The sequence below is a fragment of the Rhinopithecus bieti genome, unplaced genomic scaffold (assembly GCF_001698545.2).
Source record: "Rhinopithecus bieti isolate Rb0 unplaced genomic scaffold, ASM169854v2 scaffold_7888, whole genome shotgun sequence".
Lineage (NCBI taxonomy): Eukaryota > Metazoa > Chordata > Mammalia > Primates > Cercopithecidae > Rhinopithecus > Rhinopithecus bieti.
Genome location: NW_016805944.1, coordinates 1,823,599 through 1,840,045, shown reverse-complemented (window position 1 = coordinate 1,840,045; position 16,447 = coordinate 1,823,599). Strand labels below are relative to the sequence as shown.

Here is a 16,447-nt window from a genome sequence, read left to right as displayed (position 1 = left end):
AAAAAAAAAAAAAAAAAAGAAAAGAAATGTTAGGATTTCTGCATTTCTCTTGCATGTAGCTTCTCTGTACGTTCATGTTGTGTTTTTTTTTTTTTTTTTTTTTTTTTTTTTTTTGAGACGGAGTCTCCAGGTTGGAATGCAGTGGCAGGATTTCGGCTTACCGCAACCTCCGCCTCTTAGTTCAAGCGATTCTCCTGCCTCAACCTCCCAAGTAGCTGGGACTACAGGCGTGAGCCACCACACCCGGGTAATTTTGGTAATGCAAGGAGTTTTAACTGTGAGCCAGGCACTGTCCTAAGTACTTAACAGGAATTAACCAATCTGATTCTCAAAACAATGGGTAGAGACCATTATTCGCCTTATTTAATAGCCAAGGAAAGCGCCCAGAGGCGAGTTCTCACAGCAAGAAAGCCAGGTTTTAAGCGCAAAGGGTGTGGATCAAAGTTACTGGTTGCTATTGACCAGAAGTTGGCTGAGAGTTTCTGTCCTGAGCCCTGCCCCTCTCCCCCTGGCTTTTGAGACCTGAGACTCTCGGAAGCCAAGCCTTGTCCTGGTTTCTGAAAGCCCCCCAAACCGCGTCCCGACACTGACCAGCCGCCGGAACAGCCTCTGCAGTTGCGCAGCGTCCTCCCGGAGCCTCCCAGCTACGCGGCTGCGGGTCCGCGCCGAGCTGCAGCGCAGGCGCCCACGGAGCAGGGGCCGCACGTACTCGACCAGCGCCCGCCGGTGCAGCTCGGCCACCAGCGCCTGGAAGCGGAGAAGGGAAACCCGAGGGGTGTGAGCCATGCCCCACTGACTCCCATCCCGCCAGTCTTAAGGCCAGCCCCGCCCCACTCGCCCACATCCACTCGGGCACCCATGGGCACCCTTCCCGTGCCCACGCCCCAGCCCCTGCACTATCCTAGGGTGCCTTCCCTGGCCCCCTAATAAGCCCGCGGACAGCCCCTGCCGGCCCCCAAAGGGTGCTCCATCCCAGCCTATCCCCATTCCCCAAGCTCCACTCTCAGGGGCCCTGACTCAGTCTGCACCCCACCTTACGCCCCAGTTCCACGTACACGGCTCCCCGCAGACCCTGGGCAGGGGCCACCTCTTCCATCCATAGGGAGCCGCTCCCCACCTTAGAGGGATTTCCTCCAGCAGGAGTGTTCTTGCTCTCCCAACCTCCCCTCTTCCCGCCCCTTTCCCCTTTCCTCCTCCCCTCTTCTCCTCCACCCTCACCTCCCCTCCCCTCAGGCAGGCGCACCTGGTAAGGCTCATCCTGCATTCTGCGCAGGGCCAGGGCCTGGGCACCCAGCGTGCCCACGATGCCATCCAGGGCCTCCGGGCTGCTCAGCCACTTCCGGCGCATCAGCTTGTTGAAGTGTGGCTGGCAGGGACAGAGTAGGGGGTAACGGCTCTCCTCCCTCCCACCCTCCTTCTTCACTTAGGTATTTGTTCCTGGAACCCTGCTCTGTGTTGAACCAAGGCTGTGTGGTGCTGGGAACACATGGGGAACAGATAACCCCAGCCCTGGCATCCTGGGACTCACAGTCCAGAAGGGGAGACTGGTCCCCAGGTAGTGATGACCAAAAGCTGGCAAGGCTGGGACCCGGGAGCCCAGGGGTTTAGGAAGCCCAGAGGGGATGCCTGACTCAGCATAGAGCCTAGGAGGGCTTCCTGGAGGAAGGCACACCAGAACTGATGCCCTAGTGATGACCTTCCTTAGGGGTGGGATGGGGGAGGGGTGGCTCAATGGGAGAAAATCGTGAGTATTAAGACAGTTCAGATTTCAGATGGGAATGCCAGGGAGAGGACCAGCAAAAAGGTCAGAGTGGCTGATGAAAACAGGGGACTTCATTTAAAAATTATTAAGGGCTGGGCGCGGTGGCTCATGCCTGTAGTCCCAGCACTTTGGGAGGCCTAGACGGGCGGATCTCAAGGTCAGGAGATCCAGACCATCCTGGCTAACATGGTGAAACCCCGTCTCTACTAAAAAATACAAAAAACTAGCCAGGTGAGGTGGCGGGCACCTGTAGTCCCAGCTACTCGGGAGGCTGAGGCGGGAGAATGGCGTGAATCCGGGAGACAGAGCTTGCAGTGAGCCGAGATTGCGCCACTGCACTCCAGCCTGGGTGACAGAGCGAGACTCCATCTCAAAAAAATATATATGTGTGTGTGTGTGTGTGTGTGTGTGTGTGTGTGTGTGTGTGTGTGTATCTATAAAGGGCTGGGCACAGTGGTTCACACCTGTAATCCCAGCACTTTGGGAGGCCGAGGCAGGAGGGTAGCTTGAGCCCAGGAGTTTGAGACCAGCCTGACAACATTGCGAGACCCCTTCTATACAAAACATTTAAAAGTTAGCTGGGACTGGGAGTGGTGGCTCGTGCTTGTAATCCTAGCACTTTGGGAGGCTGCAGCGGGTGGATCACCTGAGGTCAGGAGTTCAACCCTGTCTCTACTAAAATACAAAAATTAGCCAGGTGTGGTGGCGTGCAACTGTAGTTCCAGCTACTCTGGATGCTGAGACAGCAGAATTGCTTGAACCTGGGAGGTGGAGGCTGCAGTAAGCCGAGATCGCACCACTGCACTCCAGCCTGGGTGACAGAGTAAGACTCCATCTCAAAAATAAGTAAATAAATAAAATAATAAATAAAATTAGGCCGGGCGCGGTGGCTCAAGCCTGTAATCCCACGCACTTTTGGGAGGGCCGAGACGGGCGGATCACGAGGTCAGGGATCTGAGACCATCTCTGGCTACACACGGTGAAACCCAGCGTCTTACTAAAAACTACAAAAACTAGCCGGGGCGACGTGGCAGCCGCCTGTAGTCCAGCTACTCGAGGAGGGCTGAGACAGTGAGGAGGGAGGATGGCGAGAACCCGGGAGCGGAGCTTTGCAGTGAGTGAGATCCGGCCACAGCACTCCAGCCTGGGTGTACAGAGCGAGACTCCGTCTCAAAAAAAAAAATAAATAATAAATTAAATAAATTAAAATAAATAAAAATTAGCTGGTATGGTGTCATGTGGGCCTGTAGTCCCAGCTACTCAGGAGGCTGAGGTGGGAGGATCGCTTGAGCCCAGGAGTTCAAGGCTGCGGTAAAATATGATCATGATACTGCACTCCAGCCTGGGTAACAGAGGGAGGCCCTGTCTCAAAAAAAAAAAAAAAGAAAAGAAAAGAAAAAGAAAAAGTAAGAACTTTAAGACATATTTTTAAAATTCATTAACTATGCACAGCCCTTAAGGGGAGGAGGACGAATTGCTTCCACATTCCACTTCCTAGATCTGGTTGAGAAAACAGGTTCCCCATCTGGGGCTCTTAGGAAGGAATATAGTAAATGCTTCAGTTAATAACATCCTCCTTTTTGAAAGTTGCCTTTTCTCTCCACCCTTGAGTAGATCCGGTATTTGATGAAACTTGTGAAAGTGGGTGGAACCTGTCTTGCCCCCTCTTTTCTAGAATGCACTGTATATATATGCAACTGTGACTTTCAAGGAAATGTGTTTGCCATTTGCTGATTCTGGGGGAAGTTAATTTCTAACTTCTTTCACTGGTTAATGAAGGAAAGCATTGCACCTTGCAAATGCACCAAATGAATTGAGTTCATCATTTTAAAAACTGTCTTTTGACCAGGCAGACTTATTGAAAAATTATTAAGGGGCCAGGCACGATGGCTCATGCCTGTTATTCCAGCACTTTGGAAGGCTGAGGTGGGTGGATCATGAGGTCAGGAGTTCGAGACCAGCCTGGCCAACAAGGTGAAACCCTTATCTCTACTAAAAATACAAAAAATTAGCCGGGTATGATGGTGGGTGCCTGTAATCCCAGCTACTCGGGAGGCTGAGGCAGTAGAATCTCTTGAACCTGGGAGGCGGAGGTTGCAGTGAGCTGAGATCGATCCACTGCACTCCAGCCTCAGCAACAAGAGAAAAACTCTATCTCAAAAAAAAAAAAAAAAAGTTAAGGGCTGGGCATGGTGGCTCATGCCTGTAATCCCAGCCCTTTGGGAGGCTGAGGCTCGAGAATTGCTTGGGCCCAGGGCAGCATAGTGAGACTCCCTCTCTGTAATTTTTTTTTTTTTAATTAGCTGGGCATGGTGGCCCACACTGTGGTCCTAGCTACTTAGGAGACTGACGTGAGAGGAACGCGTAAGCCTAGGAGGTTGAGGCTGCAGTGAGCTATGATCATGCAATTGCACTCCAGCCTGGGTGACAGAACAAGATTCTATCTCTGAAAACAAAAACAAAAACAAAACTCTTTTTCCCCAAAACAAAAAATAATAATAACTTTAAGACAGTGACGGAGAACATTAAACCAAGCTTGGGCCTTTCGAAGTGTGTGTTTTGGGGGTGAGGGGGGCTGTGCTACCCTGAAGCCAGTTTTGAGGCTTATTCCAGGTATAAGACAGGGAGGGGAGAGGGGAGGCTGGGGAAGGCCTGGGGTGCACAGGGCCTCCTGGGCTGGGGGAGAAGCCCCAGCTTTCTCCTGAGGGCAGTAGGGAGTCATGGCCAGTTTTGTACTGGGGAGGGAGAGGGTCAGATTTGTGCTTTACCAAAATGGGAGGAGGCGACTGTGGTAGAAATGACGGAGGAGGCTGGAAAAAAGGGGAAAGCGGAGATAGGGAGGGAATGAAAGAGGGTGAGGAGGGGGAAGAGGAGAATCCCAGTGGTAGAATTCACAGGATGAAGTGAGTGACCACCGCCCATGGGAAGGGAAAGGAGGTATCTGGAGGAGACCAGAGACCCTGGAGATGGGCAGGCTGTGGGTCTCTCCCTGATACAGGGGCAAGAGGAGGGTTGGGGGAGAGGCTGCAGTCTGGGTGGACACAGGGCATGTGAAATTCGGAGACATGCCCAGGATGGTATCCACGGGGGAGGTCTAATTCCCTCTTCAGCTCAGCCTCAGCACCCCCTCCTGTTCTCTCACCCTGACAGCAGCCCAGTTTTCTTTTATTGGGTTTTTTTTTTTTTTAAGATAGGGTCTCACTGTATTGCCCAGGCTAGTCTCGAACTGCTGAGCTCAAGCGATCCTCCCACCTCAGCCTCCCAAATTGCTGGGATTACAACAGGTGTGAGCCACCATGTCTAGCGTGTTGCTGGGGGTTTTTTGTTTGTTTGTTTTACTGTTTCTTTTGAGATAGAGTCTCACTCTGTCACCAGGCTGGGATGCAGTGGCGTGATCTTGGCCCACGGCAAGCTCCGCCTCTCAGTTCAAGCAATTCTCCTGCCTCAGCCTCCTGAGTAGCTGGGATTACAGGCACCTGCCACCATGCCCGGCTAATTTTTGTATTTTTAGTAGAGAAGGGGTTTCACCGTGTTGGCCAGGATGGTCTCGATCTCTTGACTTTGTGATCTGCCCGCCTTCGCCTCCCAAAGTGCTGGGATTACAGGTGTGAGCCACTGCGCCCGGCAGGGTGGTTTTTTTTTTTTCTTTTTCGAGACAGGGTCTTGCACTGTCTCCCAGGCTGGAGTGCAATGGTGCGAACACGGCTCACTGCATCCTTGACTTCCTGGGCTCAAGCAATCTTCCCACTTCAGCCTCCCAAGTACCTGGAACCACAGGCATGCACCACCACACCCGGCTTATTGTTTTTTATTTTTTGTAGAGACAAGGTCTTACTACGTTGCCCAGGTTGGTCTCCAACTCCTGGGCTTAAAACGATCCTCCCGCCTCAGCTCCCAAAGTGCTGGGATTACAGGTGTGAGCCACTGTGCCCGGCCAGCTCTGTTTTTTGAACCTCCAAAAATGGAGCAAGGCATGAGGGAACCCACATAATGCCTGGGCCCTGGTGATTCTCCCAGGGTCCACACCCTGGCTGATGCTCACACACACACGCACACTCATGCACACAGCACACACACACACACACTCCCTCAAAAGCGTACAGCCATTCACACACTCACGCAGGCATGCAAGCACAGCACTGTGTCCTATCTCTTCATGTCTCTAGCTGGTTCTTTTTTTTTCCTTTTTTTTTTTTTCTTTTGAGACAGAGTCTCCCTCTGTTGCCCAGGCTGAAGTACAGTGGCATGATCTCATCTCACTGCAACCTCTGCCTCCCAGGTTCAAGGGATTATCTTGCCTCAGCTTCCCGAGTAGCTGGGATTACAGGTGCCTGCCACCACGCCTGGTTAATTTTTTTGTATTTTTAGTAGAGATGGGGTTTCACCATGTTGGCCAGGCTGGTCTCAAACTCCTGACCTCAAGTGATCTGCCCGCCTTGGCTTCCCAAAGTGCTAAGATTACAGGCGTGAGCCACCATGCGTGGTCTGTCTCTAGCTGGTTCTGATGTCTCTGCCTTTGTCCTTTTGTCCCAGTCTCTCTCCTTTCCTTCCTCCCTCACCTATCTTGTTTTCTCAGTCTCTCCCTGTTTCTTTTGCTTCCGCTCTCTCTGTCTCTGTCTCTCTCTCTCAAAACATACATAGTGGTTTATAAAGCCGGACACAGTGGCTCATACCTGTAATTCCAGCTTGGGTGACAGAGCGAGACTCCGTCTCAAAACAAAACAAAACAAAAAAGCAAAACACGTAGTGGTTTTTTTTGTTTGTTTTTTGTTTTTTTGAGATGGAGTCTCGCTCTGTCGCCCAGGCTGGAGTGCAGTGGCCGGATCTCAGCTCACTGCAACCTCCGCCTCCCGGGTTCATGCCATTCTCCTGCCTCAGCCTCCCTAGTAGCTGGGACTATAGGCACCTACCACCACGCCCGGCTAATTCTTTGTATTTTTAGTAGAGACGGAGTTTCACCGTGTTAGCCAGGATGGTCTCGATCTCCTGACCTCGTGATCTGCCAGTCTCGGCCTCCCAAAGTGCTGGGATTACAGGTGTGAGCCACCATACCCAGCCACACAGTGGTTTATAGATTAAGATCGTAGATTTGCAATGGGCTCTGCCATTTGCTGGTCTCATCTTCCTCACCTGTAAAATGAACCTACAACCCATCTTGTAGGATTGCAGTGAGAATTAAACGAACCAATACTCTCAAGCACCTGGCACAGTGAGTCCTGAGAATGTGTTTGCTGTTGCTACGAAGTCTGTACATTTAAGATAGCAAGCTGGGTGTGGTGGCTTACATCTGTAATCCCAACACCTTGGGAGGCCAAGTCAAGAGGATTGCTTGAGCCCAGGAGTTCAAGACCAGCCTGGGCAACATAGTGAGACCCTGTCTCTACCAGAAATACAAATAAATAGGGAGGGCACGGTGGTTCATGCCTATAATCCCAGCACTTTGGGAGGCCAACGTGGGCAAATCACGAGGTCAAGAGATCAAGACCATCCTGGCCAACATGGTAAAACCCCGTCTCTACTAAAAATACAAAAATTAGCTGGGTGTGGTGGCAAACGCTATAGCATGGCAGGTGGCAGTAAGTGCTTTGGAGGAAAACAGCAGGAAGTTGGGAGGGGGGTTTCGTCTAGGGGCTTCTTTTTTTTGTTTTTTGAGAGGGAGTCTCACTCTGTCACCCAGGCTGGAGTGCAATGGCATGATCTCGGCTCACTGCAACCTCCGCCCCCTGGGTTCACGCAATTCTCCTGTCTCAACCTCCGGAGTAGCTGGGATTACAGGCGTGTGCTGCCACGCGTGGCTAATTTGTGTAATTTTAGTACAGATGGGGTTTTGCCACGTTGGCCAGGCTGGTCTCAAATTCCTGACCTCAAGTGATCCGCCCACCTTTGCCTCCCAAAGTGCTGGGATTACAGGCATGAGCCACCGCACCTGGCCAGGGCTTCTGTTTTAAATGGGGCAATCAGAAAAGGTCACACTGAGGTGACACTTGAGTCAAGACTTGAGGCAGGGCGTGGTGGCTCACACAGCACTTTGGGAGGCCGAGGTGGGCAGATCACATGAGGCCAGGAGTTCGAGACCAGCCTGGCCAACATGGTGAAACCCCATCTCTACTAAAACTACACAAAAATTAGCTAGGCGTGGTGGTGCATGCCTGTAGTTCCAGCTACTAGGGAGGCTGAGGCAGGAAAATTGCTTGAACCTGGGAGGCAGAGGTTGCAGTGAGCTAAGATTGTGCCACTCCACTGCAGCCTGGGCGACACAGGGAGACTCTGTCTCAAAACAAAACAAAACAAGATTTGAAAGAGGCGTGAGAGGGAGCTATGTGGCTGTGAGAGGGAGAGCATTCCAGGCAGAGGGAAGGACAAGTGCAAAGGCCCTGAGGCAGGAATGTGCCTACTGGGTTAAGAGACAGCAAGGGGGCTGGTGTGGCTGGCGTGGGGGTTAGCGGGAGAGTTGGGGGGCGGGCAGAGGGAGGAGATGAGGTCTGAGAGAGAGAGAAGGGAGAGGGAAGGGGCTGACTGTGCAGGGCTGTGGGGGCCACGGCGGGATTTTGGCATTTGCCCTGCGTGAGCTGGGAGTTCTGAGAGGATTCAGAGCAGAGAAGGGGAGTGGTCCACTGTATAACATGGGTTGAGCTTGTGTTATGGCCAGGAACACACTCCGCCTGCAGTCTCTCTCCTCAGTGCTCCCACCCCCCGCCACCACATTCACTAACCCACCTTTGCACCAAATCCTTATAGGGTGGGCACGAGGGCCTAGAGATGGGTGTAGGGGGCTCTGAGGTCTAGGAGAGCCTAAGCAGGGATTTGGGGGACCTCAGTGGGGAGGGGCTCCACCCAAACCTCAAGCCCCCTCCTGCTGATGGCCCTCTGTTCTCCCCCTGGTCACATCCTCATGTCTTCCTTCCTGCACCCTCTCCACCCCACCAACAGCCCAGGCGTGGCCCTAACCGCCCCCGCCCCCCGCCCCTGTCTGCTTCCCAAACACTGAGCTTTGGGCTAAAGGGCACTGGAGGATGGTGGTTGAGGCAGGAGCACTTCCCTGTCCCGGCAAGGGCCCCAACCCTGGCCTCCCACCTCACTCACCTGCAGCTCCTGGAATAGCAGGTCGGCCACCACACGGTGGCAGAGCCGGGTCACATGGTCCAGAGCACTAGCAGACGCTTCCCGGGCCGGCTCGCTTTCTGGGGGCCCCACCCGGGCCAGGCGCTCGGCCAGAGCTCTGTGGGGATCAACAGAGCCAAAAGTGAGGGACCCCAACATCTCAGCCCAACTGCCTAGACCTGTCTCCCCTTAGGTAGAACAGAGGGGCACAGGGGTGACAGGTCAGATGGGAGGCAAGGAAGGTCAGGGACTCTGGAGAGGGGACAGGGGATACTTGACAGGTTGGGGGTGTCTGGGGATTGGGGATGTCTGGGGATGTCAGTGGACTCATGGATATTGGGGGGCTGAGGGATGGATGGCTAGGAGGTCTAGGGTACATTGGGGGAGGTCTTGCTGGGTCTTCGGGTCTCAGTTTCTCTTGGTGCTTTCTGGGTGAGAGTGGGGAGGCCTCCATTCTAAAAGTCTGTGGTTCTGATAGTCTATGACTCTGAAACTCTACCCTTACTCTTCTCTTTTTTTTTTTTGAGACAGACTTTTGCTCCTGTTGTCCAGGCTGGAGTGCAATGGCACGATCTCGGCTCACTTCAGCCTCCGCCTCCCAGGTTCAAGTGATTCTCCTGCCTCAGCTTCCCAGGTAGCTGGGAATACAGGTGCCGGCCACCACACCCGGCTAATTTTTGTAGTTTTAGTAGAGACAGGTTTTCACCACGTTGGTCAGGCTGGTCTTGAAACCCTGACCTCAAGAGATCTGCCCACCTTGGCCTCCTAAAGTGTGGAATTATAGGCGTGAGCCACTGCATCCTGCCCCGGCCATTTATTATTATTTATTTATTTATTCTGAGACAAAGTGTCGTTTTGTCACCCTGCTGGAGGGCAGTGGTGCGATCTCGGCTCACTACAAACTCCGCCTCCCGGGTTCACGCCATTCTCCTGCCTCAGCCTCCTGAGTAACTGGGACCACAGGCACCCACCATCACACCCAGCTAATTTTTTGTATTTTTAGTGGAGACGGGGTTTCACCATGTTAGCCAGGATGGTCTCGATCTGCTGACCTCATGATCTGCCCACCTCGGCCTCCCAAAGTGCTAGGATTACAGGCGTGAGCCACTGCACCGGCCATTATTATTATTTTTTGTAATACAAATGGTAGAATAGTATACCCACTTCTGCTCTTTCCTTCAACAGCTTGGAGACTTTTCCGTCAGGGCATGAAGAGTTCTCACGCTCCTTTTTAACATCTGTGCTGGATTCCACTGCTTAGCTGTCCCATCATTTATTTAATTGGCCCCCGATAGATGGACAGTTGGTTCCATTTTTTCCAGGGAGGAACCCCGCACACATGTCATCTCCCATGAACTTTTGGCCTCTGAAGGGTGGATTCCTAGAGGATCTGCTGGGTCAAGGGCCCAGCGTTTGTGATTTGAGCAGAAAGTGCTCGGTCTGGACTATTCTCCATTCAGCAATGGAAGAACACAGACTGCCACAATGATACGAAATGGGAATGGCCAGGCGCGGTGGCTCACACTTGTAATGCCAGCATTTTGGGAGGCTGAGGCAGGAGCATCACTTGAGCCTGGGAGTTCAAGACCAGCCTGGGCAACATAGAGAGATCCTCATCTCTTTTCTTTTCTTTTTTTTTTTTTTGAGACAGAGTCTTGCTCTGTTGCCCAGGCTGCAGTGCAGTGACGGGATCTCGGCTCACTGCAACCTCCGCCTCACGGATTCAAGCAATCCTCCCGCCTCAGCCTCCTGAGTAGCTGGGATTACAGGCACCTGCCATCATGCCTGGCTAATTTTTCTATTTTTTTAGAGATGGGGTTTCACCATGTTGATCAGGCTGGTCTTGAACTCCTGACCTCAGATGAACTGCCCACCTCGGCCTCCCAAAGTGCTGGGATTACAGGTGTGAGCCACTGTGCCCAGCTGACCCTCATCTCTCTCTCTCTTTTTTTTTCTTTTGAGACGGAGTCTCACTCTGTCGCCCAGGCTGGAGTGCAGTGGTACGATCTCGGCTCACTGCAAGCTCCGCCTCCCGGGTTCACGCCATTCTCCTGCCTCAGCCTCCTGAGTAGCTGGGACTACAGGCGCCCGCCACCACGCCCGGCTAATTTTTCGTATTTTAGTAGAGATGGGGTTTCACCATCTTAGCCAGGATGGTCTTGCTCTCCTGATCTCATGATCCACCCGCCTCGGCCTCCCAAAGTGCTGGGATTACAGACGTGAGCCCCCACACCCGGCCCCCATCTTTTTTTTTTTAATTAAACTAATCAAAAGGATAAAAGACAAAAAAAAAAAAATCCTGTCATTCTTAAGAGTCTTGAGTCTGGGGTCTAGGTTTCTATAATTCGAACATTCCAATATTCAGATGCTCTGTGGTGCTATGGCTGTTTCAAGGACTCCCAGATTTTATGCTTCTAAGGTGCCATGCTCAGGCTCCCAAGTCAGTTCTGCAATCCCCACCCAGGATCTGGGCATCCCAGGTCAGCTTCCACCTTGGATTGGTCCTCCCTCCATCACACCAGGGATGCCCTCACCTCAGCGGGGGGCCGCAGTTGACCAGGGCGATGGTCTTGCTGATATAGGTGTCAGGTAGCATCTCCCGGACTCCTGGGTTCTCATGGAATCGCTCCACACGCTGCTGGAAGCTGGTGGGAGGAAAGGGGACAGATGGGGCGCTGTTGGGTCAGGGTTCCTGGCTGGGCACCCAGCCTGCCAAAGCCACCATCCCTGTGGTGGCACTCTACCTGTCCTTAGGTGACTCCCTCTCATCTCTCCTCTCTCTGTAGGATCCCAGGTCCCGATGCCCAACCCCAGCAGAGCTAACCCATGCTCCCAGGTTCCCCTACCTCTGTAGGAACTCTGCCAGCCCCCCCAGGCAGCAGTGGGCCATCCGCTCCCCAAACTCCTGGCTGATGCGGGGTGCTCGCTCTGTGTGCTCTTCCAGCAGCTGCGAGGTCCAGGGTGACGAGAAGAGGTAAGGAGGGGCAAGGTCTCACTTTCCCACACCTGCGCCGTCCAGTCCATTCCCCAAGCCTCCCTCCACCTCCTACCTCACACACATCCTGGGCCAGGCTGCTGGGCTGGTCCTCCAGGCTCCCCCAGTGCTCCTCGTCCTCCTGCAGCACACGGAGAAGGGCGGCCCGGGTCTGAGCCTACAGTGGGGAGACGGGAGACAGGCAGGAGTTGGGGGCTGCCTGGGGGTCTTTTTCTATCTCTTTGTCCTACCACAATGCCCTAGCCCTTAGCCCCAAGCAGTTCTGGTTTCTAGCTATGAGCTTGTCAAGGTGATGCTGGGGAGGGAGGCTGAGCCAGAAAACTTCCGCAGCCCTTCCCACTCCTAACTCTGTGGTTTGGAACTTTTGTATCAAAAGTCTGTGGTTTGGCCAAGCTCAGTGGCTCATGCACGTAATCCCAGTACTTTGGGAGGCCTAAGTGGGCAGGTCACCAAGGTCAACAGTTCGAGACCAGACTGGCCAACATGCAGAAGCCCCATCTCTACTAAAAATACAAAATTAGCCGGGCGTGGTGGTGCATGCCTGTAATCCCAGCTACTTGGGAGGCTGAGGCAGGAGAATCACTTGAACCCAGGACGAGGAGGTTGCGGTGAGCCAAGTTCGTGCCACTGCACTCCAGCCTAGGCAACAAGAGCGAAACTCCATCTCAAAAAAAAAAAGATACATGTACATTAATATACATATATGTACATTAATGTACACATGTGTATATTATTTACAATGTGTATAATTATTTATGTTAATACATATACATAATGTATATTTAATATTTACATTTAATATACATTAAATTAAATATTATATTTAATATAAATCCTACTAGTACATAATATGTATTAAGTATTATTTATATTAAATATTGTTTTTCTTTAGAGGCCGTGTCTTGCTCTGTCCCCCAGGCTGGCGTGCAGTGGCACCATCATGGCTTACTGCAGCCTCACACTCCTGGACTCAATCCTCCTGCCACAGATTCCTGAGTAGCTGAGGCTACAGGCACCTGCCACCACACCCAGCTAACTTTTTAAATGTTTCACAAAACAATTTTTGTTGTTGTTGTTGTTGAGACGGTGTCTCACATTGTCACTCAGGCTGGAGTGCAGTGGCGCCATCTTGGCTAACTGCAAGCTCCGCCTCCCGGGTTCACGCCACTCTCCTGCCTCAGCCTCCCGAGTAGCTGGGACTACAGGCGCCTGCCACCACACCCGGCTAATTTTTTGTATTTTTTGGGTAGAGACGGGGTTTCACCGTGTTAGTCATGATGGTCTTGATCTCCTGACCTTGTCATCCACCCACCTCGGCCTCCCAAAGTGCTGGGATTATAGGCGTGAGCCACCGCGCCCGGCCCAGTTCTGTGACTTTCTTGTACTCTAAGGTTTGAAGTGTCCAGATATACTGAACCTTTACCAAGTGTCTCTGTACAGGCGGCCTTTGTGTCTATGGCGTATGGACAGAACTCAGAAATTCATAAAGGGAAAAGGGAGCTGAAAGAGTGAAAGGGGGAGGGGACAGGCCTCCCAAGCCCACTGTGACCCCCTCCCTCCCTCCACAGCACCTCCCACTTCCAAAATGCAAAGTCCCAGGTACCTTAACATCTGTGACGCATTCATCCTCCAAACCCCGCAGGGTGCCAGGGGACAAAAGGGGCCCCAGCTCCCCATTCTCCAGGGCAGCCATGTCCACCAACCCTAAGACCTCTCTGGGGGTGGGGGTGAGAGAAAAGGAGGTCTGTGAAAAGTGGGGCTGGGCAGTTGGCTCCTTCCCTACACCCTCCTACCCACTGTTTCTGTGACCCTAGGCCACTCCCTTCCTCTCTCTAAGTCAGCTCTGCTCATCCCTCAGAGGAAGTCTTTGGAATTGTTGCCTCCCCGGCTCCAGCTCTCTGAGTCAGCTCCCTGATGGATGGTGTCCGGGCATGATATTTAAGGGTCAAGTCCAGGCTTGAAGATCTGACACGCAAAGCTTCGCCCATGATCTGTTTCAACAGACAGAAGTTCCCTTTGCGCCTATGCTCTGAAGCCCTGCTCCCTTACCTGGCCTTGCAGGCTTCCCCAGTCCAGCCCTTGCTCCCCACCTTCTAGTTGCTTACATGCCTGGAGCTATGTGATATCATCAATATCCACCCCCATATACCCCAGACTTGGGCTCACGGCATCCTCTTAATTATAAACACCATCTCCCTATAAATTGGACCAAACCCAGTTCCCAGCACTTTAGGAAGCTTTCTGGACTCCCTATCCTGCCTCCATCCCTTATAGATAACATGAGAGCATTATCAACATACATTCCCAAATCAGATCTATGTGGTTGATGTGGGTATCTGTTGCCTTCCCAGTCTTCTGGTGACAGCACCCTGATTTTGTTGGAAGAACCACCCACCCCCTTCACTGCCCAATGTGTGGCTTGGATGTGGCTAACTCCCTTTTCTCTGGGGTAGACAGGTGACCTGGAGGTAGCTAATCACCATATTCCATCCCCCAGGCACAAGAATGGATATGTTTTAGGACACAAAGGTTCAACAGTAATAAGATTCTAGGACTGGGAGGGACCGTGGCATTGAGGTTCTGGGGGCTACCCTTATAGAATTCAAGGGGCGAACAGCACTCGAGTCCTAAAACTGGGCCAGGTGTGGTGGCTCACACCTGTAATCGAAGCACTTTGGGAGGCCAAGGTGGGTGGATCACTTGAGGTCAGGAGTTTGAGACCAGCCTGGCCAAAATGGTAAAACCCCGCCTCTACTAAAAATGCAAAAAAATTAGGCCGGGCACGGTGGCTCGTAATCCCATGGTTGGCATGTAATCCCAACACTTTGGGAGTTCGAGTCAAGTGGATCACCTGAGGTTAGGAGTTCAAGACCAGCCTGGCCAACATGGTGAAACCCCATCTCTACTAAAAATACAGAAATTAGCTGTGCATGGTGGTGGGCGCCTATATAAATCCCAGCTACTTGGGAGGCTGAGGCAGGAGAATTGCTTGAACCCGGAAGGCGGAGGTTGCAGTGGGCGGAGATGACAGCACTGCACTCCAGCTTGGGCGACAGAGCAAGACTCCGTCCCAAAAATAAATAAATAAATAAATAAATAAAGTCCTAAAACTAGAAGGATCAACAGCGTTGAGGTTCTAAGACCGAAAGAGGGAATGAGGCTAAGGTTTAGGATTCAAAGGTTCATTGGTACTAAGCTTCTATGGTTGAGTCATAAATTCTAAGTTCTAAGATTGGAAATGTCAACACTATTACTGACCTAGGCTCTAAAGAGAGAGCAGTGTAGGATTCTAGAATTCTAAGTGTCATTGTATTAAGGTTAGGGGTCAGTGGGGCTATGGTTCTAGGAAGTGCTAAAACTCTAGGACTCAAAGTGTGAACAGCTAAGATTCTAGTAGCGAAAGTGTCATGAAGCCCAGGTTCTCGGACTGGTGGGCCCACGGTGCTGAGCGACTAGGATTGAAACTGTTGATAGTGCTAAAATTGTAGAACTTGAAGACTCAATGGTGCCAATAGGTTCTAGGTCTGAAAGGGTGGGAATGCTAGGATTCTAAGACTGGAAGCATCGGTGTTACTTAGATGCTAGGAGTGTAGGCCGGGCGCGGTGGCTCAAGCCTGTAATCCCAGCACTTTGGGAGGCTGAGATGGGCGGATCACGAGGTCAGAAGATCGAGACCATCCTGGCTAACATGGTGAAACCCCGTCTCTACTAAAAAATACAAAAAACTAGCCGGGCGAGGTGGCGGGCGCCTGTAGTCCCAGCTACTGGGGAGGCTGAGGCAGGAGAATGGCATAAACCCGGGAGGCAGAGCTTGCAGTGAGCTGAGATCCGGCCACTGCACTCCAGCCTGGGCGACAGAGCGAGACTCCGTCTCAAAAAAAAAAAAAAAAAAAAAAAAGATTTAAAAAAGATGCTAGGAGTGTAACTGTGTGATGATGCTAAGGTTGTATGTAGGTCTAGAAGAATGAATGGTGTTGAAATTTTAGGAACGGAAACGTAGCCACGCGAAGGTTCTAGGACTGGAGGAATCAACGGTGCTAAGATTCGGGGACTGGAAGGGTGGACAGTGAGGCGATCTAGAGTGTAAGTGTTGACAGAGCGCTGAGGTTCTTGGACAACAGTGGTGCCGGAGCTCTTCTAGGACTGCAAGGGTTCGTGGCACTGAGGCGCTGGAACCGGAAGCCTGGGTAGCAATTCCATTCTAGGATTATAACTGTCAGCGGTGCTGACGACTGGATGGGTCAATGGTGCTAAGTGCTAGGACTGTAGGGTCAGCTGTCCCAAGGTCCTTAATGTCTGAAGAGGCCAGTGCTAGGGGTTGGGACTGGGGCTTTCACGAGACCTTGGGCAACCGAGTCCAGCTCACCTGGGGTAGACCTGATTGTGCCAGTGCAGCAGCGCATAGCGGTCGGCCAGCGGCAGCCTGCGACGGGCGGAGGCCCCCAGCCACTCGGCCAGGGCCCCGTGGTAGCCTCGCAGGTAGACGCCGAAGGCGCCCAGGCCGGCGGGGTAGGCGGGGGCCAGGCGGCCCCGCACAACGGCCATATCTTCCAGCAACCGCGCCCGCAGCGCCTCCAGCTGCCCGGCCA

General features: G+C 52.4%; 1 protein-coding gene across 1 annotated transcript in view; it reads right to left on the bottom strand.

The window, feature by feature from the left end:
- The window catches only part of LOC108531045 (exocyst complex component 3-like protein 2), a 21,383-nt gene extending 4,942 nt beyond the window's left edge, over positions 1–16,441 (bottom strand). Inside the window, exons 1-8 of the mRNA XM_017874280.1 lie at positions 16,225–16,441; positions 13,462–13,573; positions 11,914–12,015; positions 11,710–11,810; positions 11,398–11,508; positions 8,846–8,981; positions 1,244–1,366; positions 530–747 (exon numbers count right to left, since the gene is read on the bottom strand). Coding sequence (XP_017729769.1) covers positions 530–747; positions 1,244–1,366; positions 8,846–8,981; positions 11,398–11,508; positions 11,710–11,810; positions 11,914–12,015; positions 13,462–13,573; positions 16,225–16,403 — 1,082 coding nt within the window. The 5' untranslated portion in view covers positions 16,404–16,441. The remainder of the gene's footprint in view (positions 1–529; positions 748–1,243; positions 1,367–8,845; positions 8,982–11,397; positions 11,509–11,709; positions 11,811–11,913; positions 12,016–13,461; positions 13,574–16,224) is intronic.
- Between the last annotated feature and the right edge of the window lie 6 nt (positions 16,442–16,447).